Source organism: Bufo gargarizans, chromosome 3 (assembly GCF_014858855.1).
Source record: "Bufo gargarizans isolate SCDJY-AF-19 chromosome 3, ASM1485885v1, whole genome shotgun sequence".
Classification (NCBI taxonomy): Eukaryota; Metazoa; Chordata; class Amphibia; order Anura; family Bufonidae; genus Bufo; species Bufo gargarizans.
In genome coordinates, this window is record NC_058082.1 from 389,873,214 (window position 1) to 389,898,987 (window position 25,774).

At 44.6% G+C, this 25,774-nt stretch overlaps 1 protein-coding gene across 3 annotated transcripts in view; it reads right to left on the reverse strand.

Moving 5' to 3' along the window:
* Positions 1-25,774, reverse strand: part of SARS1 (seryl-tRNA synthetase 1) — a 178,614-nt gene that overhangs the window by 88,311 nt on the left and 64,529 nt on the right. For 2 of the 3 annotated variants that reach the window (XM_044288248.1, XM_044288250.1), the window contains exons 4-6: positions 14,786-14,944; positions 13,819-13,962; positions 6,497-6,652 (exon numbers count right to left, since the gene is read on the reverse strand). In XM_044288248.1, the coding sequence (XP_044144183.1) occupies positions 6,497-6,652; positions 13,819-13,962; positions 14,786-14,944 (459 nt within the window). The remainder of the gene's footprint in view (positions 1-6,496; positions 6,653-13,818; positions 13,963-14,785; positions 14,945-25,774) is intronic. The other variant, XM_044288249.1, reaches the window with a different exon arrangement.

Below are 25,774 nucleotides of genomic sequence, written 5' to 3' on the forward strand. Positions count from 1 at the left end.
AAAGAGCAGGTCATGTCTGCCTCCTACAGACACTAAACTAAAAGCCAACCTTTTTGATGTCTAGTGCCTCCTAGTGGTAGCTGGGCATATACCCATGCTGCTGTGTCCCCCAATGCCATTAACGAGAAACAAGCTCTGTTGCAAGACCATTGCCTGAAAAACGAGATTTTTGTATAACTTACCAGTAAAATCTCTTTCTCGCTCTTTCCTTGGGGGACACAGAAGACCTTGGGTATAGCTCATCTCCATAGGAGGCGTGACACTAAGTGAAAACTGTTAAGCCCCTCCTCCACAGCTATACCCTCAGCCTGGAGAGAGAGACTGCCAGTTGAGTGTCCAAGCAGTGAGAAAAGGCAAAGTCCAACAAAGAACCAACAAGCCAACTACCCAACGGGTAACAAAAACTCGGAAAACGTACAGAGAAAAAACAACGAATGGGTGGGTGCTGTGTCCCCCAAGGAAAGAGCGAGAAAGAGATTTTACTGGTAAGTTATACAAAAATCTCGTTTTCTCGCCCAGTTTCCTTGGGGGACACAGAAGACCTTGGGACGTTCAAAAGCAGTCCAAAAGGGGGAGGGACCACAGCACCAAGGAGAAGCACCCGAAAGGCATCAATGAACCGCCGCCTGCAAACCCAGGCGGGGCAAGGCAGCATCTGCCAAAGCCAGAGTATGCACCCTGTAGAACTCAGTAAGGCGTGCAAGGCAGACCTGTGGCCGCCGTGCCCAAATGCACGGCCGAAGCCCAATGCCTCCGGCCCAGGAGGCACCGACCGCTCTGGTGAAAGGAACGGTGACACCAAAGACAGAATCCTGCCCTTGGTGCGGTAACCTCAGCAATAGCCAATCTGATCAAGCGGAGGAAAAACACCCTGGAGTCTGTCAACCCTATGCACAGACCCCCTGGAAACCCAAGAGGCCGAACGTCTGCAAGAGTCGGAGATCTCCAAGTAAAAACGGCAAGGTCCAAACAACGTCCAAATAGGTGAGGTGCTGAAGCGAAAGGCAAACACCACCTTCAGAAGGAAGGAAGGAAGGAAGAAACGGGATGCAGAACAGCCCTGTCCTGGAAAAGACAGAAAGCTCGTAACAAAAAAAAGGGGCCATTCCGGCACCCGTCAGAGACACGACTGATACGGAACACAACCGTACAGGACAGAAGGGGTAGAGAGAACTCCTGTAACGGCTCCAAGGACAAGATTGGAGCGCCGAGAGCTCAGGATATAGTCCCCAGGGCGGTACCGAAGGACAGTACAGAGGAACCAAAGAGCCACTCCGAGGAAGAAGGTCTTGGCAGGCCCAGAGGGCCGGGAACGCTGGAAGAGGAAGAACAGCGCCGACACTTGACACCTCAAGTAAAAGACAGAACCATGGGGAAAGAACTTCAGAGTGGGGAATGCACAGCTTCCCACAGAACCCCAGACAAAAAAACCCTAAGCCTTACGACAGATCCTGGACGAAACACAGCCAGGAGTGGACAGTAGCGAACCCGCTGGAGTCGCCTGGCAAGCAGGCGAAAACCCAATGTGATCAGGCGCAGACCAGTAACACGGGCAGAAGGGTCGACAAAACTAGCCCCGTCGGCCCTCGAACAACGTTGTCCCGTATCCACCCAAGTGGGGGAGCAGAAGGACAGATGGAAAGAACCCAAAGGATCCGCCAGACGCCAGGAGAAGGCAGGCTAAAGTCCATGCTGATGTAACCATGTTGTACAGTCCCGGTGTGGGAGATCAGGACAATCTGGACCGAAAAGGTAGTCCCCCCAAGATATCGAGAAGGCAAGTCTACATCAGGACCATCGTCTTAGAATGGGCCACGCAATCTGCACTCAGCGGGAGGACAGTACGCGGTAGACTCGGTAAATAGGCACACAGCTAATACAGCCAGCGCGAACAAGGGAGACAGTACGAGGCCAAAAGGAACACCGGAACCATCCACATGAACAACCATGCTCTCCCCAGAGGGGAGGACAGTGAAAATACAGCATCCGAAGTCTGGCGGGAAGCCACATCGGAGTGATCTGTATAGAGCGGGAGCCAAACAAAGCCGGCGAGATAAGGCAGTCGAGACAGAGGCCGACATAACACCCTCCAACCGAAAGGAGGAGGAGTGGGCAACAGGGAAGCCATAGGACAGCTCAAAAGCAGAACCCGCTACACTGTGAGACGCCCGGTCCACCGCCTCGCAGAAGGCGAATACCTTGAAGAACCCAAGGCGGAGGTCCTCCGGACCTGGGTAATCCAGCACCCAAGAGAAGTTGGGTGACCTTCCCGAGAAGAGCAGCCCGAACCCGGTAGCAGATCAGACAGAAGCGTAGAGGCGCCAAGAGGAAGGACTCATACCACACTGCATCCGAAGAGGAGGAAATTGCAGCAGGCAAGGGAACCGCAGTCCTGCCAGAGCCAACGAAGAATTAGAGAGCACTCTCGACCATGTGACCACTAGCGCAGGGAAGCAATACCGCAGAAGGACGCATGGGCATGCATCTAGGACCCACGAACACTCCCTGGAATGAAAGGCCAACTAAATGAATGAGCACCACCCAGCTCGGTGCAGCAGAGAGCAATAGAGCCTGTCCGGTCAGGAGGACAGAATGAACTCCCTAGGGACGAGTGCAAGGCTGGCGGCAAGCATCGTCTCCCAAGAAACAAAAGGTATGCCGCAGGAAGCAGGTGAGGCATACGTACGAGCAGCCCCGTAAGCAGCGAGAAGGCCAACCCACCTAGAAAAAAGGGGGGCTCGTCCCAGAGTGCCACAGCATGTACAGAATTGCAAAGTGCAACCTGAAAGGGAGTTATGCACAAACCTAGTATAGCACGCGATGGAATGCAATCAGTCCACCCCAAAAGGGGGGAAATTGTACCTGGCCAACTGCAGTCGGCAAGAGTGCAAAGACCCGTCCCAAAAGGGAGTGATGCCTAAGGCCGTACCTACTTCAGAGAAGCAGGACATACCCTATAAACCAGCAGGAACGCAGGAGGTCCACCCAGTGAAAGGGGAACATGCACAGGGGTATCCTAGCATTAAATGAGTGTGCAATAATACACCCAACACTGAACTCAGCGAGAGTGCAACTACTCTGCCAATGAAGGGGGACATGTACAAGTCCAGCACAGCCATATAAGGACAGCTGTGAATCTCATGAGCGTGCCAATTCTGCCCTTGAAGTGAGAGGTGGTCACGCACAAGGCCAGCACCGTATCCAATGGAAGTGCAAGCGTTCCACCCATGTTAGAGGGCCATTCTCATGGCCAGCAAAGTATCCGGTGAGAGTGTAGCACACCGCCCAGAAAAAAGGGGGGTAAAGCACACGGCCAGCATCTCATCCAGGGAGAGTGCGAGCACACCGCCATGCGTGGGAGTCATACACATGGCCAGCAACGTACTGGCGAGAGACAAACACAGTCACTAAGAATGCGTGCATGTCGCCTGAGGAAGGAAGGCATGCCCCTGGCTGGCAGCGAATCCAGCAAGGGTGCGTACACCGCCTACGGAAGAGGGGTCGTGCATATGGCCGACAGCGGATCCAGCGAGAGTGCAAGCACCCTGCCATGTATGGGGTACATGCACGTGGCCAGCAACGTACCTGCGAGGAAACAACCAAAGACAGAGGGATGTATGTATGCTGCCTGAGGGAAGGAGGCATACCTAAGGCCGGCAGGGAATCCAATGAGAGTGCAGCATACCGCCTAAGAAATGGCCGGCAGCGAAACCAGTGAGAGTGCAGCATAATAACATAGTACATAAGTACATCATAGCACATCAGCGAGAGTGCAGCATTCCGCCTATGGAAGGGGGTCGTGCACCTAGCCAGTACCGTATCCGGTGAGAGTGCAGTATTCCGCCTAAAAAGGGGGTCATGCACATGATCGGCAACAGATCCAGTGAGAGTGCTGCGTTCCGCCCAGGAAGGGGGTCACGCACATGGCCGGCAGCGAATCCAGTGAGTGCTGCGTTCCGCCCACGGAAGAGGGTCACGCACATGGCCGGCAGCAAATCCAGAGAGTGCAGCGTTCCGCTTATGGAAGGGGGTCGTGCACATGGCCAGCACCGTATCCGGTGAAGGTGCAGTATTCCGCCTAAGAAGGGGGTCATGCACATGGCCAGCCAGGGAGAGTGCAGTAGCCCGCCTAGGAGGGGTGGGGGGGTGGGATGCACATGGCAGGCACCATAACTGGAGAGATGATGAATGCTGCCTACAGAAGGGCCGAATGCACTTGGCCAGCGCCGTATCCTGGAAGAGGCAAGAAAACCGCCTAAAAGGGGAAATGCCCTAGCAGCGACGCAAGCTGGGAGCGCAACACCATGCCGCCTGTGGAAAGAGGTCATGCAGCATTACTGATGAGGCTGCAGCGTCCTGCGCAGCCCAATAGAAATCATGATCCATTATTATTTATTTTATTATTATATTATTATTATTATTTTTATTTAATTTAATTTAATTTAATTTAAACTCAGCCTCTGAGGTTAAAGGGGAGCCACCATATAGGGGCCCTGAGAGACAGGAGAAAAAAGGGGGCCCAACTATACAGACCCATTTTTGGGAGCCGGCCTGCACCCAAAGGGTTAACAGGGATCCGGCCTGGAGGGCAGCGTGTGATCCCCTGGGGGCGGAGGAACCTCCAAGCGGGAAAAAAAAAAAATCGCACCTGGAGAAGTTCCCGCCCCCTCCACCAGAGACCGGAATATTGCGGCCTAGTAGGCCGCGAAGCCGGGGGCTAAATTGCGGCGCCCGGCCCGTCATACTGCCGGGACCTAAGGCGGAATGGCGCTTCAAACCGGCCGCGGGAGCCCACCCCGCGGGCCGGTCGGATTGCGGCCCAGCAGGCCGCGAAGCCTGGGACAAAATTAGCCGACCGGCCCTGCTGGGGCATAGTCAAGCCCAATGCCGGCCGCGGGAGCCCACCCCGCCGCCAGAAGAGACAGGAGGGCCGGAATGGCGGCTCGCTGGCCGCGGGAGCCCACCCCGCCGGCCGGAAGAGTAAGGGGGCCTGGAATGGCGGCCCGCCGCGGGAGCCTAAAATTTTTTGCGGCGCCCGGCCGCACCGGAATATTGGTGCTGACCGGAGGCGAGGCCTTACTCCACTGCAGCTCCCTGCACCCTCCGGTAAGCCCAATGTGATCAGGCGAGATGGGGGGTGGGAAGGGGGACCCAGAGACGGGATGCCCATGAGGAGAAGGCAGGCGACGGCCGACAGCCACTAGCTGCATGTCCTATGAGGCCAGGAGAAAAAGGGGGGGGGGGGGCAGGGAGCAGATTGCCGCACCCCAGGGGCCAGCCTAGGTCCAGCAGGGGAAGGGTCCAGAGGCCCAGTATGGGGGGTCAGGCACGCAGGAGACCATTGGGTGGGGGACGGGGGACGTAGGGCTGGAGAAGCCACTCTCTTACCACAGCCGTCTTCACCCTCGGTCCATTCCAGCAGGGTCGCCCCTTCGGCTACTGGCACCGTAGTGGCAGGACTCTGGAAGAGGGACTTGGCGTGCGGGCGACCCTTGCGCTGGCGGGATGTAGGGGAGCTAGGCTGCCCTGATCCACCTTGCCTTCTGTGGGGGAGGCAGCAGTGCGGTGACCGGCACTGGCGCAGCTCAACCCCGGGAGAAACAGAGAGGTCTAGTGCGTCTCTGTTGTCCCTGATGATCTGGAACAAAAAGAAAGAAAAAAGTAAAAATCTAAAATTTAAACAAGGAGAAAACAGCCCTGCAGAGCAGGGAGTGTCTTGCCTCCTTGGACACTAAGCAAAAAACTGGCAGTCTCTCTCTACAGGCTGAGGGTATAGCTGTGGAGGAGGGGCTTAACAGTTTTCACTTAGTGTCACGCCTCCTATGGAGATGAGCTATACCCAAGGTCTTCTGTGTCCCCCAAGGAAACTGGGCGAGAAAATAAAGAATCATCTTGCTTCCCAAAAAGTGAAATAAAAAGCAATCAAAAAGCTGTATGTACCCAAAAATAGAAACTATTATCATGGCAACTCATCACACGAAAACCAAGCCCTCACACAGTTCAGCAGAGAGCAAAATAAAAAAACATATGGTTCACAGAAAATAGCTGTACTGGTTCCCCATGTGTTGTGATTGTCCATATTTTTTCCTTTGCTGGCTCGATTCATTTTTTCCATCACATTATACACTGCTCGTTTCTCGGTTAACAAAGGCAGCAGACTAGGAGTCTTCACTAACCACAGCAACCAATTGGAACCCCAAGATTTTGCCTGTAACAGCATTTGAGGGGTTAAACGACCAAAATAAAAGTAATCTCCTATACCGATCATTGCCAATGGGTGTCAGCAGCATTATACAGCCAGCACCCGTCATATGTGTTGTGGGCTCAGATTGTACATGTATAAAGGATATACCGGTCATATAGCGCACAGGGGTGAACAGCTCTACAAGCATGGCTGCAGTTATGCTGGCCAATACTTAGTATTTCAAAAAAGGTTCTTATAAATATTCCATTGTATTTGTTCCATTTCCCCAGATAATGTATTTAATTAACAAACCTTATACAGTTCTTCATCAAATTGGCTTAATTGAGCTACTTCCTGCATTATATCTTTCCGCATGAAGAATGGCGTGTAAATAGGGGTATAACCTTTTCCAGCCAACGTCTGAAGTGCATACTGGATAATAGCTTGCTCCAAAAACACCAGTGGACCCTATAGAGAGCCAGAGAAATCAGCACAAATGTTCAGACAGTATGGCACATAACTGCTAAAAGCATATACATATTCATAAATACATTATAAATGGAACCCGTCAGCATATTTGCCAAACACAACTAATGATATGTGCTGTGTAAATTTGGGTAACTGAGCCTTCTTACACTGTCTGAGTCACAGAATGACTGCTACAAGCCCGCACATCTCATTGTGATTAATATCGCCCCCAACATGGCAGCTGTTCTGTAATCTCATGTATGTTCCGGAAAAACTTTAACACTCCCTTCTACTCTGGTGTCTCTTATTGTGCTCGTCATGAGAGGAGACGCTAACTAGTATTACAGTTTTACAGCGCATGGAAAAGGTTACACACTATCTAGGATGTCAGGGGTCTGTCAATCTGTAGGGGGCAATATCATACTACACCGAAGGATATGAGAAAGCCTACATCCATAGAAGATTTGTGTTTAGTTCTCCATGTTTGGAACAATATCCCTGCCGAGTTGCTTCAAAAACGGTGTGCTAATGTAACTAGAAGAACTAATGCTGTTTGAAGGCCACACCAAATACTGACTTCAAGTTTTCTTTTATTCATTCACTTAACTGTTTGTTTAGGAGTTAAAAAAATGCTAACACTTCTATTTTTGAAAGCATTCTTAATTTGCAGCATTTATCCCCCATCTGCCTAAAACGTTTGCACTGGACATGTGCTGCAGGTTTATGATATTATCCTCATAGATCGTAAGCTCTTGTGAGCAGGGCCCTCATTTTAATTGTTGACTTGTATGTTATTTATGACTGTTTGTACTTGGACCCCCTGATCGTAAAGACCAATCTGGTTGTTATATAAATAAAGACTTTTATTATTAATATACAATTTTTTTTTCCAGATTTCTATGTATACGTCCCCCCAAATGAATGCTGGTATGAAGTATGGTATGTATGCAGGATTACTCCCCAGTATCCAGCAGCCTCGCAGTCACAATAAGTAAACTAACTCCATTCTCTCTCATGAAGGCAACAGGGAGATAATTCTCTATGACCTGACCACTGTGGGACAAGAAAACACTGGAGGAGGCCCATTCAATAAATCTCTGTTCCTGCTGCTTCCGAGGTTTAACCTTTTAACCTTCTGATGATGCAGTCATGGAGGTTAAGTAAATAAAAAGGCACACATACCAACAATGACCTTTTGGTCCAGTGGCAGCCAATCACCAACTTTAGCAGGTCACCGCTGCAACCAATATTGGCTGCAGTGGTCATATATCCCTGTGACTGAGCGTCATCTCGGGACCAAGAAGCAGAAAGAGACAAGATATTAGTCAGCTTCAGTATGGGAGTGGTGGGGGATCTAAAAGCTTTGTTTAGCTTTTTTCATTTTTGAACAGCACATTTTCAAATTTTACTAATAATTGTTTTGCCCGGGAATTCCCAGCAATAGATCATATACAAATTACCTACAAATCAGCAGCACATTTTAAGAGACGCTGTTATCACTAAATGCAGTGCACTCTGCAGGTAGCATGTTAGGGTGCTTTCACACACAGCAGATTTTGTTGCAGAATTGTCCAGCCTGAAAATCAATTCCATTTATTTGAATGAGATGACAAGCACATGGATTTCTGCAAGCCCCATTCGGGTGAATGGAACGGATTGTCAGTCGCGGAAAACACTGCAACAAAAGTTGCCGCGTGTGAAGGCTTCCTTATATAGCATAAAAAGCTAAACATACTGATATACAGTTTACTTGGAAACTATTCAGCTAAACTTGCAAGTTATATATTTAACCCCTTAAGGACACAGGGCGTACAGGTACGCCCTTGTGCCCTGGTACTTAAGGACACAGGGCGTACATGTACGCCCTGTGCATTTTCGATCACTGCCGTGCGGCTGGCAGTGATCGGAACCCGGTGCCTGCTCAAATCATTGAGCAGGCACCTAGGCTAAATGCGCGGGGGGGTCCCGTGACCCCCCCATGTCGGCGATCGCGGCAAACCGCAGGTCAATTCAGACCTGCGGTTTGCTGTGATTTCTGCAGTTTCTGATCCCCGCGGTCCCTGACCGCGGGGATCAGAAACTTTAGGATTAAAAATTGTTTCCTGTATCCCTCCCCCTGCACCCCTGAGTTATTCGAGCACGGTGGGAGGTGCAGGGGGAGGGTTGCGGGCGGTGCGGGAGGCGGGCGGTGCGGTAGGCGGGATCGCGATCCCCCGCCCGCCTCCCATTGCGTAATCGTTGGCGTCTAGTGGGTATACCAGGGTGCCAGCACATTGCTGGCACCCTGGTATAAACGGCTGACATCGGTGATGCGATGTCAGCCGTTTAACCCTTTCCATACAGCGGTCCGTACGGACCGCTGTATGGAAAAGGTTAACAGTAAGAGGGAGCTCCCTCCCTCTCCCATCGGGGGGCTGCTGTGCCTTTGCAGTCCCCCGAATGGAGAGGGAGAGAGCTCCCAGGCAGCCCCCCCAAGCCCCGTCCTTACCCTTCCCCGTCTGCGCAGTTCTGGCCATTACTGAGCAGACGGGGAAGGTTCCCATGGCAACAGGACGCCTTCTCAGGCGTCCTGCTGTCCATGGTGCTGAACAGATCTGTGCTGAAAGGCATAGATCTGTTCAGACAAAGTGTAAAATACAGTATAGTACTATATATTGTACTGTACTGTATTATGTAGACATCAGACCCACTGGATCTTCAAGAACCAAGTGGGTCTGGGTCAAAAAAACAGTGAAAAAAGTGAAAAATAAAGTAAAAATCAAAAAACACATTTATCACTGATTAAAAATGAGAAAAAAATAAAATTCCCTACACATGTTTGGTATCGCCGCGTCCGTAACGACCTGATCTATAAAACGGTAATGTTACTTTACCCGAACGGTGAACGCCATAAAAATAAAAAATTAAAAACTATGATGAAATTGGAATTTTGCCCACCTTACTTCCCAAAAAAGGTAATAAAAGTGATCAAAAAAGTCGCATCTATGCCAAAATTGTAACAATCAAACCGTTATCTCATCCCGCAAAAATCATACCCTACCCAAGATAATCGCCCAAAAACTGAAAAAGTTATGGCTCTTACACTATGGAAACACTAAAACATGATTTCTTTTGTTTCAAAAATGAAATCATTGTGTAAAACTTACATAAATAAAAAAAAAGTATACATATTAGGTATCGCCGCGTCCGTATTCACCGGCTCTATAAAAATATCACATGACCTAACCCCTCAGATGACCACCGTAAAAAAATAAAAATAAAAACGGTGTAAAAAAAGCCATTTTTTGTCATCTTCCGTCACAAAAAGTGTAATAGCAAGCAATCAAAAAGTCATGTGCACCCCAAAATAGTGCCAATCAAACCGTCATCTCATCCCACAAAAAATGAGACCCTACTTAAGATAATCGCCCAAAAATTTAAAAAACTATGGCTCTTAGACTATGGAGACACTAAAACATTTTTTTTGTTTTAAAAATGAAATTATTGTGTAAAACGTACATAAATAAAAAAAATTGTATACATATTGGGTATCACCGCGTCCGTGACAACCTGCTCTATAAAATTACCACATGATCTAACCTGTCAGATGAATGGTGTAAATACCAAAAAAAAAAAAAACGGTGCCAAAAAAGCAATTTCTTGTTACCTTGCCGCACAAAAAGTGTAATATAGAGCAACCAAAAATCATATGTACCCTAAACTTGTACCAACAAAACTGCCACCCTATCCCGTAGTTTCTAAAATGGGGTCACTTTTTTGGAGTTTCTACTCTAGGGGTGCATCAGGGGGGCTTCAAATGGGACATGGTGTCAAAAAAACCAGTCCAGCAAAATCTGCCTTCCAAAAACCGTATGGCATTCCTTTCCTTCTGCGCCCTGCCGTGTGCCCGTACAGCAGTTTACGACCACATATGGGGTGTTTCTGTAAACTACAGAATCAGGGCCAGAAATAATGAGTTTTGTTTGGCTGTTAACCCTTGCTTTGTAACTGGAAAAAAAATATTAAAATGGAAAATCTGCCAAAAAAGTGAAATTTTGAAATTGTATCTCTATTTTCTATTAAATCTTGTGCAACACCTAAAGGGTTAACAAAGTTTGTAAAATCAGTTTTGAATACCTTGAGGGGTGTAGTTTCTTAGATGGGGTCACTTTTATGGAGTTTCTACTCTAGGGGTGCATCAGGGGGGCTTCAAATGGGACATGGTGTCAAAAAAACCAGTCCAGCAAAATCTGCCTTCCAAAAACCGTATGGCATTCCTTTCCTTCTGCGCCCTGCCGTGTGCCCGTACAGCAGTTTACAACCACATATTTGGTGTTTCTGTAAACTACAGAATCAGGGCCAGAAATAATGAGTTTTGTTTGGCTGTTAACCCTTGCTTTGTAACTGGAAAAAAAATATTAAAATGGAAAATCTGCCAAAAAAGTGAAATTTTGAAATTGTATCTCTATTTTCTATTAAATCTTGTGCAACACCTAAAGGGTTAACAAAGTTTGTAAAATCAGTTTTGAATACCTTGAGGGGTGTAGTTTCTTAGATGGGGTCACTTTTATGGAGTTTCTACTCTAGGGGTGCATCAGGGGGCTTCAAATGGGACATGGTGTCAAAAAAACTGTCCAGCAAAACATGCCTTCCAAAAACCAAACGGCGCACCTTTCACTCTACGCCTCGCTGTGTGGCCGTACAGTAGTTTACGGCCACATATGGGGTGTTTCTGTAAACGGCAGAGTCAGGGCAATAAAGATACAGTCTTGTTTGGCTGTTAACCCTTGCTTTGTTAGTGGAAAAAATGGGTTAAAATTGAAAATTAGGCAAAAAAATGAAATTCTCAAATTTCATCCCCATTTGCCAATAACTCTTGTGCAACACCTAAAGGGTTAACAAAGTTTGTAAAATCAGTTTTGAATACCTTGAGGGGTGTAGTTTCTTAGATGGGGTCACTTTTATGGAGTTTCTACTCTAGGGGTGCATCAGGGGGCTTCAAATGGGACATGGTGTCAAAAAACCAGTCCAGCAAAATCTGGCTTCCAAAAACCATACGGCGCACCTTTCACTCTACGCCCCGCTGTGTGGCCGTACAGTAGTTTACGGCCACATATGGGGTGTTTCTGTAAACGGCAGAGTCAGGGCAATAAAGATACAGTCTTGTTTGACTGTTAACCCTTGCTTTGTTAGTGGAAAAAATGGGTTAAAATGGAAAATTAGGCAATAAAATGAAATTCTCAAATTTCATCCCCATTTGCCAATAACTTGTGCAACACCTAAAGGGTTAACAAAGTTTGTAAAATCAGTTTTGAATACCTTGAGGGGTGTAGTTTATAGAATGGGGTCATTTTTGGGTGGTTTCTATTATGTAAGCCTCGCAAAGTGACTTCAGACCTGAACTCGTCCCTAAAAATTGGGTTTTTGTAAATTTCTGAAAAATTTCAAGATTTGCTTCTAAACTTCTAAGCCTTGTAACATCCCCAAAAAATAAAATATCATTCCCAAAATAATTCAAACATGAAGTAGACATATGGGGAATGTTAAGTCATCACAATTTTTGGGGGTATTACTATGTATTACAGAAGTAGAGAAACTGAAACTTTGAAATTTGCAAATTTTTCCCAATTTTTGGTAAATTTGACTTTTTTTTATGCAAAAAAAAATATTTTTTTAACTTTATTTTACCAGTGTCATGAAGTACAATATGTGACGAAAAAACAATCTCAGAATGGCCTGGATAAGTCAAAGCGTTTTAAAGTTATCAGCACTTAAAGTGACACTGGTCAGATTTTCAAAAAATGGCCTGGTCCTAAGGTGTAAAAAGGCTGTGTCCCTAAGGGGTTAAAGGGAACCCATCACTGGAATTTAGGGTATAGAGCTGAGGACATGGGTTGCTAGATGGCCGCTAGCACATCCACAATAACCAGTCCCCATAGCTCTGTGTGCCTTTATTCTGGAAAAAAAACGATTTGATACATATGCAAATTACCCTGAGATGAGTCCTGTCCCTGACTCATCTCACATACAGGACTCATCTCAGGTTAATTTGCATATGTATCAAATCGTTTTTTTTCCACAATAAAAGCACACAGAGCTATGGGGACTGGGTATTGCGGATGTGCTAGCGGCCATCTAGCAACCCATTTCCTCAGCTCTATACACAAAATCCCGTGCGACTAGAAACCCATGTCCTCAGCTCTATACACAAAAGCCCGTGCGACTAGGTCTAAGTACCGGAGGCTGCTGCGATTGATAAAAAATATCAAAACGGATTTTTATTTTTTATCGCCGCAGCGCTTGTAAAGTGATTGTGCAGTGATCAAAAAAATATATATATTTTTGTCACTGCAGCGGGGCGGGCGTGGGTCAACGCACGTGTGGGCAACCGATCAGGCCTGATCGGGCAAACACTGCGTTTTGGGTGGAGGGTGAGCTAAGGTGACACTAATACTATTATAGATCTGACTGTGATCAGTTTTGATCACTTACAGATACTATAAAAGTACAAATGCTGATTAGCGATACGCTAATCAGCGAATCAGTGACTGCGGTGCGGTGGGCTGGGCACTAAACGATCGCTAAACTACCTAACCAAGGGGCCTAAACTATCAGTCAATACCAGTGAAAAAAAAAAAGTGACAGTTTACACTGATCACTTTTTTCCCTTTCACTAGGTGATTGACAGGGGCGATCAAGGGGTGATCAAGGGGTTAATTGGGGTGCTGGGGGGGTGATCTGGGGCTAAGTGTTGTGTCTTCTGTACTCATTGTGAACCAAAAGGACCAGCAGAGGAGCAGAACACCTTATATTTATAAATATGAAGTGTTACCTGGCTTCCGATTAGATTTTTTTGAAAATCGCCAGTCTGCCAGCCACGATCATTGGCTGGCAGGCTGGTGACGAAATACAACTAACTTTAGCCCAAAATCTCGCGTCTCACGAGATGACGCACCGTGCGTCCACCCGGAATAACAGGGCCGCCGCCAGGACGCAATCCTGCATACGGCGGTCCTGAGGAGGTTAAGCATACTTACACAGAGAATGCTATCAATAACTGATAATAGTCAGCTCAGGAACAGCCTATTTAAATTGATAAAATTACTATCACTGTGCTCAGCAATTCTGCTCTATATGGCAGATTACACTGTAATTTGTGGTGACAAGTCCTCTTTAACAAAACTCACCTTAAGAAAGTACCCTCTGCTACCAGCAACCACTGCCCCTTTCTCTCCTTCAAAGCCGTCTACCATAGTGACCAGATCTACATGAGAGTACTTCTTTCTTTGAGTACAATCCCCTGACAATCGTTCCACTTTGTTATCGTTGTCCTAGAAACAAAACATCAGAACAAAAAGTCAACTATGTCCCCAACGCACGCTTCTAAAAAGGGAACTTAAAAATGGAAGCAAACTTGTACAGTAAGGTCTTTCAGTCTGTTGTACAAATATAAACCTTTCTTACGAAATGAGAAATATTTTGTAATTAAAATAAATCAAAAGACAAATTTTTCATTATTCTAACATGCTATTTATAAGAAATCAGAAGAGATATTACTGCACAGAAGAAACATTTTCATCTGAATGTTTAAAGGATAACTGTCATATTTTGATTTGCTAGTTTATTAGAGCTAGGCATGTATAGTTAGTTAGTTAGTCTATCAATGATTGCCAAAAGATCTGTAATTACCTTATAATAACAGCTTTCATTAAGGTCTCCTGTCCCTTTCCACTGCTCCCTTAAAAGACCGTTGCTATGGCTAATCTGTCTCCGGCTAGGAAGACAGAGGGGAGGTCCTTCACACTGCATGCCTGCATTAGGCTTCAGAGTGAGGAAGGGTGTCTCTCAGTAATCCAATCTGATTGGATGGCAGGAAGCTGCTGGCTACAGCAAGTTTGTATGTAACCTGAGGGAATGCAGTTTTGGCCTCAGAGAACTGGCAGGGGAGCCATCTTGAGAAGATCCTCATAATGCAAGATTCAAAACAGCCATAACTAAGGGGAAATCTCAAGGAAAACAGTGGTAAGTGAAGAAACTAAAGATTGCTTTATGTATAATGCTGCTGCAGCAGTAACATATGCTAAAATTGATTTGTTGATGAAAATATGACAGTTATCCTTTAATATGAAATATACCTGTATATAAAGTACAGACCTCATCGTTACTGATTGGAACACTTGGATGCAGCAGGTTTCCTATCTCTCTTAGACACTCAAATCTTGCAGTCTCTAAACGTAAACGCTCTGCATCTGTTTCGGCTATTTTTTCATCTATCATGATCCGCAACTTCTTGATTTGTGTTACTGTCAATGGCTGAAGCAAGTAAAATGAAAACACGCGTGAAAAAAATAAAATAAAAAATTATATATAATAATAATAATAATAATAATAATAATGTAAAACCAATGCCAGTATAAACACAACATCCTAAAACAAAGAATAAGGGAGCATGGCCTTTGAGACATAATTTTCCTTGGCTAAGCTACTAAAGGTCCCTTTACACGGGACAACATAGCAGGTGACTGTTGGGAAGGAAGAGTTCCAAGTGCCTGCTGGTCAGTGGAAGAGGCCGCTGTATTTACATACAGTGATCTCCTCCACAGTATGGAGAGGAGTGATCACTAATGCCATCTCTCGTCCCCATACTGACTAGTTGTACGTCGGCAGCAGAAGCTGTTTACATAGCACAATCTGCTGGCAACGATAATTTTTGTGACCACATGAAAGATCTTTTACCCAATGAACGAGCGTTTTGCTCGTTCATCGGGTAATTAGTGGCACATTTACACCACCAGAGAATCGCTAACAAGTGTTCCTATGAACTTTTCTTAGCAATTATCTATGGGATTCTCGGCCCTTGTAAAGGGCCCTTAAAGAGGACCTTTCATCGGTCCAAACATTGTGAACTAAGTATCATGACATATTCAGCGGCGCCCAGGGATCTCACTGCACTTACTATTATCCCTGGGCGCCGCTCCGTTCTCCCTTTATGTCCCCCAGTATGTTAGGGGACTTGGTTATAGTAGGCGGAGACTTCGGGGACTTGGGTATAGTAGGCAGAGTCTGCCCTTGTTCTGCTGGGCGTCTCCTTCTCCTAGGCTGTAGCGCTGGCCAATTGCAGTTTTTTTTTCTCCCAGGCTGTGAGCTCTGCGATGCGATTGGCCAGCGCTACAGCCTTGGAGAAGGAGACGCCCAGTAGAACAAGGGCAGTCTCCTTCTACTATAACCAAGTCCCAGATGAAAGGTCCTCTTTAAAGTATAACTGTATTTTTATTTTTTTTGCCAATTACAGGGACTATTTTTCTTACTTTATTTTAGGGAAAATGTTTATTTATAGTAGAAAACTTGGGCTGAAATGTTCCTGAGCAGCAATCTTTTTCAGAGCCATTGCTAAGGGACATCAGTCCTGCTAACTGTGCAGTGCTGTGCAGACTAGGAAGATAGTGAGACCGGCTGGGCTGGCAGCTGGTGGGCGTCTGCCCTTACTGTTCTCTTATATAGTTAAATTTACACTTTAAGACCTCTCTTCTGGCAAATCTTATCACTTTCTCCCGCAGTCACAGGTTGTCTTATGTTTTTGTCTTGTGTTTTCGTGGACTCCCACCACTACCCTGTTCATTTTCAGCACACTACTGACAGTTTTCCTGCAGGTTCCTTGTCAATGCCTTTCTTCCTCTCTTCACAGCAGGTGCCAGATGTATCAGAGATCTGCAGGAGCGTGCCAGAGAGCAACGGGGCATCCCTAACTGAACCACTGCCTCTAGTAACCATACAGCACTCCACCTACAGACATTACAGCCTACCCACCATGATGAACAGCCTACAAACAACAATCCTTGATGAAGGGCAAGGGTTACATTGAGGGTACCTGGACACCATCTAAATCGCCACACGTAGCAAGCACCCTGTACTTTGGGGGAGCGAATGATGCAAACACTTATTTGTGAGTTTCTATATTAGTTGCTGCATCTAGCCTACTTTTTATCCTACTTTATTACCTTACTTTCAGACTGATAGCCGATAACTTATACCGATAAATTATGTACATTTTCATTTTTGAAAAAAAAAAAAATCCTACACAAATCTGCTGTTAAATGAACATGTTTATTGTTAACGTTTAGCTTTTTTTGTAAATCTTTATTTTTCATTGGTAAATAAAAATAAATAATACAGAAACATACCAGTCAGATTGCAGCAAAACAATGGTGATATGGGTCAAATAGAACAAATTGAACCATTTTTTTATTATAAATATCAGTCAAAAGGTAACAAGAACAACAGTGTTCAATTGCACACAGCCACATAGTCCATACTTAGATTAGATCTTAGTAAAATGAGCAGCAATGACATAGGCAATAATATCAGAGGAACACTACAGTATATATAAGCAGGGCGTCAAAACAGCTTCATTAAGCTATATTTGTTGTGTTGCCCAACTGCTTAGCCTTAGTGTCAATTTAAAGTTTTAAACACATAGTTTAATGCATATTATAAAGAATATTACATTTAAAACAAGATAAATGTTGAGTAACTTAACCTTTTATAGTGATATATATCCAGCACCACCACCCCCACCCCTCCCCCCTCACTGACTACCATGGCCTGCTTGCTTATCATTTAATATAGTTGCTGTATTCATTTATAATTTACATTTTTAATATACTAGTGCCAAATGCCAATTTCCTATGTCATATTCTAGGTTCTTCAAAGTAGCCACCTTTTGCTTTGATTACTGCTTTGCACACTCTTGGCATTCTCTTGATGAGCTTCAAGAGGTAGTCACCTGAAATGGTTTTCACTTCACAGGTGTGCCCTGTCAGTTGTTTCACACTTTTTTGCAATGTATATAATTCCACATGTGTTAATTCATAGTTGTGATGCCTTCAGTGTGAATCTACAATTTTCATAGTCATGAAAATAAAGAAAACTGTTTGAAAGAGAAGGTGTGTCCAAACTTTTGGTCTCTATATAATCTGATGTAAAAAATGAGACAGATAAATAATTTCACAACTTTTTCCACCTTTAATGTGACCTATAAACTGTACCACTCAATTGAAAAACAAACTGAAATCTTTTAGGTGGAGGGAAGAGAAAATATAAAAATAAAATAATATGGTTTCATAAGTGTGCACACACTTAGGGTCCATTCACACGTCTGTAAGTATTCTGGGGATCCACACGGGCAATGTGCATTCCGCGATTTGCGGACCACACATCGCCGGCACTATAAAAGAAAATGACTATAATCTTGTCCACAATTGTGGACAAGAATAGGACATGTTCTATTTTTTTGCGGAAACGAAAGCACGGATACGGAAATGCAGATCCGCAAATGCGGATGCGGGCAGCACATTCCAGCTCCATGAAAATGAATGGGTCTGCACTCGTTCCGCAAAACTGCGGAAAGGATGTGGACCCATTTTGCAGATGTATGAATGGACCCTTAAACTAATACTTTGTTGAAGCACCTTTTGATTTTATTACAGCACTCCGTCTTTTTGGGTATGAGTCTATCAGCATGGCACATTTTGACTTGGCAAGATTTGCCCACTCTTCTTTGCAAAAACACTCCAAATCTGTCAGATTGCGAGGGCATCTCCTGTGCACAGTTCTCTTCAGATCACCCCACAGATTTTCAATCAGATTCAGGTCTGGGCTCTGGCTGGGCCATTCCAAAACTTTAATCTTCTTCTTTTGAAGACATTCCTTTGTTGATTTGGATGTATGCTTTGGGTTGTTGTCATGCTGAAAGATGAAGTTCCTCTTCATGTTCAGCTTTCTAGCAGAAGCCTGAAGGTTTTGTGCCAATATTGACTGTTATTTGGAACTGTTCATAATTCCCTCTAGCTTAACTAAGGCTGGGTTCACAGGGGCATTGCGGGTGACATGCGGGAACAGATGCGGATAAATGCACGATTTTTTCCCCGCGAGTGCAAAACGTTTTAATGCTTTTTATACGCTCGTGAGAAAAATCGTCATGTTTGGAACACAGACCCGAACCCGGACTTCACAGAAGTTCGGGTTTGGGATAGGTGTTCTGTAGATTTTATTATTTTCACTTATAACATGGTTATAAGGGAAAATAATAACATTCTCAATACAGAATGCTAAGTAAAATAGTGATGGAGGGGTTAAAAAATTAAACTCACCTTAATCCACTTGTTTGCGCAGCCCGCCTTCTCCTCTTTCTTCTTCTTTGAGGAAAAGGACCTGTGGTGACATCACTGCGCTCATCACATGGTCCGTCACATGATCCATCACCATGGTGATGGACCATGTGATGAGCGCAGTGACGTCACCACAGTTCCTTTTCCTCCTGGACAGCAAAGAAGACCGAAGAGAAGCCGGGCTGGATGAGGTGAGTTAAATTATTTTTTAACTCCTCCAACCCTATTTTACTAAGCATTCTGTATTAAGAATGCTATTATTTTTCCTTATAACCGTGTTATAAGGGAAAATAATAATGATCTGGTCCCCATCCAGATCATCTCCTAGCAACCATGAGTGAAAATCGCACCGCATCCGCACTTGCGTATGCTTGCAATTTTCACGCAGCCCTATTCACTTCTATGGGGCTTGCGTTCCGTGAAAAACGCACAATTATAGAGCGTGCTGCGATTTTCACGCAACGCACAACTGATGCGTGAAAATCAACGCTCATGTGCACAGCCCCATAGAAATGAATAGGTCTGGCTTGAGTGCGGGTGCAATGCGTTCACCTCACGCACTGCACCCCCACGGAAATCTCGTCCGTGTGAAAGGGGCCTAAGGCGCCAGTTCCAGCTGAAAAAATAAAAAATCAGCCCCAAATCATGATGCTTTGTCGTGCCTTTTCATAGGTAAATACATTGATATCCAATTCATTTTTAGTCAAGATGGATGTTCATTACCTTTAAGAGCCATGCTTGACTATAGTTACAAATTTGTATGCCTTGAGAAGGCCAAAGTAAGGTCACACGAAGGTTTCTACTTTTTAGTGTTATTCTTCTCATGAATGTACCAGTCTGAGAAGAGGCCTTCTTATCTACTTTAAAATTTATGACAGGGAGGTAAAGATGAGCTCTATGCAGCTGGTGATAATTACCTATTCAATTAGGCATTTATCAATGAAGCAAAATATAGCATAAGACAATCAGTAGGACATATAATATATATTATACTGTTATATGTTATGAAGACAACATGTATCCAATATATTATATATATTTCTCATTAGGAGAATTTTTGTCTCTAAAAGAGTGTCTGTGAAGATGTGCGTTTTGTAACAATTATTCACCTCTTTGGTGTAACAGGAGATACTGTTATCTCTGTGAGAAAACAAGGAGATTCAAGTTATTTACGACACACAAATAAACAGTGAGAGAAACATCCAGAGAGGCGCCTAGAGGTCTGTCTCTAATTGCTACAAGTGTCAAATCTAATCCCTATAGCCTTGAATTAAAGCTTTTAAGGTCAAAATGTATATTATACCTTTATTCAGACTTACAGAAGTTAACCCTTTATACTAGGATGCAAATAGCTTACACAGCAGTGCCACCTAGGTATGAGTAGGTGACATTACAAAAGTAGCAAAAGTGCATTCTGGGTAAGGTTATGATGTCATTTCTTATCAATAGTCACATCCATCCGATTATGATTGGAAACTTCCAAACTAGGAAGGTGTGTCTAACTGATAAGTTTGTGTTCATAAACCATACACAGGGGGGAGAAAAGGACAGAGAACAGAGACACACACAAGAAAGAGAGGAAAGAGAAGTAAAGCTGTCTAGAGGGGTCTATCAAGATGGAAGCCATGGTGAGATGTGCTATGATGGACCACCCAGCTTTCCTAGGAGTAGAAGTGAGATTTCTACTAGGACTTGGTAAGAGATACAGAAAATGATATTTCATTTTATTAAGACTAATTTGATAGTGTGGGTGAAATGATACCATCTAGATTGGCGAATAAATACATAATTAAATTAATTGATCATCTCCATATTGGGATGTAGTTTTAGGATATTGTGAGACTTCATTCTACCTGCAGAAGAATCAAGACTCATAATCTAGCAAAGCAGTAAATAATTGCTTAGATATATATATATATATATATATATATATATATATATATATATATATATATATATTGATAGAACATTCTTCGCCAAGCTAAGTGATGGATTCCCACAGGAAAGACTTATTTCAAGTCCTTTCCATTTAAGATATGGTCTCGCAAAGATCATATATCACTGTCATTTGTCTTAATAGTCTTACCAAGGTTATATATATGAAAATAGTCCAGGATGGGGCGGAAGGATACAGTTATCTCTTCTAAGCTATATCCTTGAATGGATTTGCCCATGCCTGAAGTCATGTGATGTGTAGTTGGTTAGAGGGGAGTGGAATGTATTTAGCATTCCATATTGATGTCTAGGATTAGACATGCCCATCCTGATATCATGAGATTTTCTCTGAACAAAAGTAATGTATATAAATTATGTTCCTATTTGATATCCTAACCTAATAATAGCTTTGTTATAATGTGACAAGTTATTTCCACTCACATGTATTGTTAAGCTTGTAATGCTATATATATTCATTTGCATGTATCATTGTGTTTATTTACTTATATATGTTTGTAACCTTGTAACCAATAAATCTGCATATTTTTATAAACCTGTGTATTATTGTATAATGCAGAACTACATGTTTTATCATTAACGTCATCTCACGTCAAAAAGAACTTATTTATCTGAGGAAATAGTCGGCCTCAGATGTGAATTGTATCAATTAGGTTGTCTACAATTCACCAGGTCATGATTTTAAGAATTTATGACAAAATTTATAAAATTAATTTTTTTATGATTAATTATTTTTATGACCATAATTAATAATTCTTAATTGAATTATTACAACCCGACAGCTTCACGGTGGGTATGGCGTTCTTTTGGTGATGTGCAGTGTTTTTGCGGCAAACATATCTTTTGGAATTATGGCCAAAAAGTTCAACCTTCATCAGACCAAAACACCTTTTCCCACATGCTTTTGTGAGACTTCAGATGTGTTTTTGCAAAATGTAGCCTGGCTTGGATGTTTTTCTTCGTAAGAAAAGGCTTTAGTCCACCCCATAACCCAGACATATGAAGAATACGGGAGATTCTTGTCACATGTACCACACAGATAGTACTTGCCAGATATTCCTACAGCTCCTTTCATGTTGCTGTATGCCTCTTGGTAGCTTCCCAGACCAGTTTTCTTCTCGTCTTTGCATCAATTTTGGAGGGACGTCCAGTTCTTGGTAATGTCACTGTTGTGCCATATTTTCTACACTTGATGATGACCGTCTTCACTGTGTTCCATGGTGTATCTAAAGCCTTGGAAATTCTTTTGTACCCTTCTCCTGACTGATACCTTTTAACAATGAGATCCCTCTGATGTTTTGGAAGCTCTCTGGACCATGACTTTTGCTGTGGGATGCGACTAAGAAAATTTCAGGAAAGACCAACTAGAGCAGCTGAACTTTATTTGGGGTTAATCAGAGGCACATTAACCTGTTACGGACACAGGGCGTACATGTACGCCCTGATGTCCTGGTACTTAAGGACACAGGGCCTACCTGTACGTCCTGTGTATTTCCGATCGCACAGTGATCGGAACAAGGTGCCTGCTCAAATCAATGAGCAGGCACCTTGGTACAATGCCCAGGGGCGTCCTGCGGTTTGCTGTGTTTCCGGGTTATTCGGGTCTCTGGTGACCCGATAACCTCGAATAGGACAGTGATTGGTGGTGTGATAATACACCAATCAATGTCCTGCGATCCTGAGAGGCGGCGTTCACGCCACCTATCAGGATCGCTTCTGATTAGTCAGCTGGCCAGATGGGGGGGCGGAGAGGCAGTTTTGAATTTCCGGAGCTACTCTCCTCACTCATACAGGTCCGTGGAGTGGCAGAGAGAGGAGCTCGGCTGTACTGTGGTTTTTTGTGCCATCAGGCACAAATCGGTGTATTTTGGTGAGGTAGGGAGAGGTAGATTAGGCAGGGATAGTGAGGCAGAGTTAGGGAGAAAAAAAAAGTTTTTTTATTGGGTTGTAGCACCGGATCGGGTGTCTGGGGTCCACAGCACTCAGTTGTGTGACCCTAGACACCCCAGGGGTGCTGCAGCTTGTCCCCCCACCGCCACATTTTTTGGGGGCGCAAGCGTTTTTTTTTTTGCATGTGCTTACTGTGGCTGGCACTCTTAGCGTCCGGCCACTGTTAGCGCATCGCCCACCCCACCGCTGATCAGTGGGTTTGAATAATTTTTTGTTTGTTTCTTTTTTACACTTTTTGGGATTTTCATTTTTAGGAAAAACAGTTGTTAGGTGTAGGGCAAAGTCCGTGAACACCCGTCCCCCACACACATGCACACTGAATAAAGTTTTCCACGCACGCACACACAAACTACCCTATGGCCCGCCAGACATTCTCAGCCAAGGAGGCATATGCCCTGCTTGCCTCCGACTCAGAGCCCCAGTGAGGACGAGGATGACCCCACTTTCCTTTTGTCATCCGTGTGCTCCTCATCTAGTGAGGATGATGAGCCTCCAAGGTGGCGGAGACGGCGCCAGGCGGAGCAAGGGGACTACCATGCCAGGGACCCTGTGGCCCACACTAGTACGAGCAGCTCTGGGGCTCGTACTAGTTTTCTGGCCCACCAGATAAGTCCACCTGAGCCCCCTACCGGTGACCTTGTCTGGTGTACCCCAGAGCATTTTGAGCCTGTGATTCCTGATTTTGTTGGCCAACCAGAAAACTAGATTCCCACAGTGGGCTTCACTGAATATGACTATTTTAGTCTCTTTTTCAGTGACCACTTTGTGAATCTGATGGTGGAGCAAACTAACCTGTACGCCCAACAGTTTATTGCTCAACACCCGGGCTCCTTTTTGGCTAGGTCCGGTGGCTGGACTCTGGTCAGTGCAGCCGAGATGAGGATGTTTTGGGGCCTCGTGCTGCACATGTGCCTAGTCCTCTACCAGACCCCACTTTACAGTACGGCCATGACACGTACCCGGTTTGAGGACATCCGGAAATGCCTGCATTATGCAGATAATGCAGCATGTCCCCCCCCCCTCCCCCCAAGGTGATCCTGCCTATGACCGCCTGTACAAAAGCAGGCCGGCCATCAATCACTTTGGGGCCAAATTTTTGGAGGCCTATGTACCTGGAAGGGAGGTAGCGGTTGATGAGTCTCTCATTGCTTTCAAGGGGAGACTGCTTTTCCGCCAGTATGTTCCCTCTAAGCTGGCGAGGTATGGCGTGAAGCTGTACAAACTTTGTGAGAGTACCTCAGGGTACACTTACAAGTTTTGTGTGTACGAGGGGTGAGATTCCCATATTCAATCCCCAGAATGTCCCCCCACTCTGGGTGTTAGCGGGAAACTTGTGTGGGACCTTATGCACCCACTGTTAGATAAAGGTTACCACCTGTACGTGGTCCTCAAGCCCGATTGTATCATCAACTACAATCGGTATATGGGAGGAGTTGATCTCCCTGATCAAGTCCTCAAGCCATATAATGCCATGCGCAAAACCCGTTGCAAAGTTGCGGTCTACTTGGTACAGTTTGCCTTGTACAACTCTTTTGTGCTGTCCTGGAGCGCTGGCAACACAGGGAAATTCCTGCAGTTCTATGAGGCAGTTCTCAAGGACCTGATCTTTTCTGACTGGGAAAGAGAAGGCCAGAGTACCTTGGGAACTGGAGGCGCCCGGATCGTCCCTGGCCAACACTTTCCAGGTGTGGTCCCCCATACTGGAAAGAAGGGACGGTCCCAAAAAAAGTGCAGAGTGTGTCACAGGAGGGGGATATGGAAGGACACCACCACTCAGTGTGACACGTGGCCTGATCATCCGGGCCTCTGCATTGACGGTTGCTTCAGGGAGCACACTTCCATGGAGTACAAAATTTATAATCCCCTTACCCAATTTTTATTCCATTTAGCCACTGACAACCGGGAAAAAAAAAGAAAAAAAAAACTATGGTTCTCAGACTTGAGACACAAACAAATAAATATTTTTTTTTCAAAAATATTATTTTGTAAAACAAAAATAAATTAAAAAAGTTGACATATTACGTATCGCCGCGTCCGTAAGAATCTGCTCTATAAAAATACCCCATGCCCTAACCCCCTCGGATGAACACCGTCTAAAAAAATAAATTAAAAAGGTGCAAAAAAAAAAAAAAAAAAAAAGGTATTTCTTGTCACCTTACATCACAAAAAGTGTAATAGCAAGCGATCAAAAAGTCATATATCCCCCCCCCCCCCGGTCAAAAAAATAAAATAAACACGGTGCCAAAACAGCTATTTTGGGCAGTAACAAAGCAAGGGTTAACAGCCAAACAAAACTAATATTTATTACCCTGATTATACAGTTTACAGAAACACCCCATATGTGGTTGTAAACTGCTGTATGACCAAACCTCAGGGCGCAGAAGGAAAGGAACGCCGATTTTGATAGCTGTTTTTTTTTGTCATCATGTCCCATTTGAAGAACCCCTGATGCACCCCTAGAGTAGAAACTCTATAAAAGTGACCCCATCTAAGAAACTACACCCCTCAAGGTATTCAAAACCGATTGTACAAACTTTATTTACCCTTTAGGTGTTCTTCAACAGTTTATGGCAAGTGGAGATGAAATTTCAGAATTTCTACTACTGGTAACCTTGCCTCACAAAAATGTAATATAGAGCAACCAAAAATCATATGTACTCTAAAAATAGTCCCAACAAAACTGCCACCTTATCCCGTAGTTTCCAAAATGGGGTCACTTTTATGTAGTTTCTACTTTAGGGGTGCATCAGGGGGGCTTCAAATGGGACATTGTGTAAATAAACTAGTCCAGCAAAATCTGCCTTCCAAAAATCACACAGCGCACCTTTCCCTCTACGCCCTACCGTGTGCCCATACAGTAGTTTACGGCCACATATGAGGTGTTTCTGCAAAATACAAAATCAGGGCAATAAATATTGAGTTATGTTTGGTTGTTAACCCTTGCTTTGTTACTTAAAAAAAAAAAAAAAAAAAAAAAAAAAAAAAAAAGGAAAAACATGGAAAATTTGCCCCCCCCAAAATTAATTTTTTTTTTATCTCCGTTTGCCATTAACTCTTGCGAAACACATAAAAG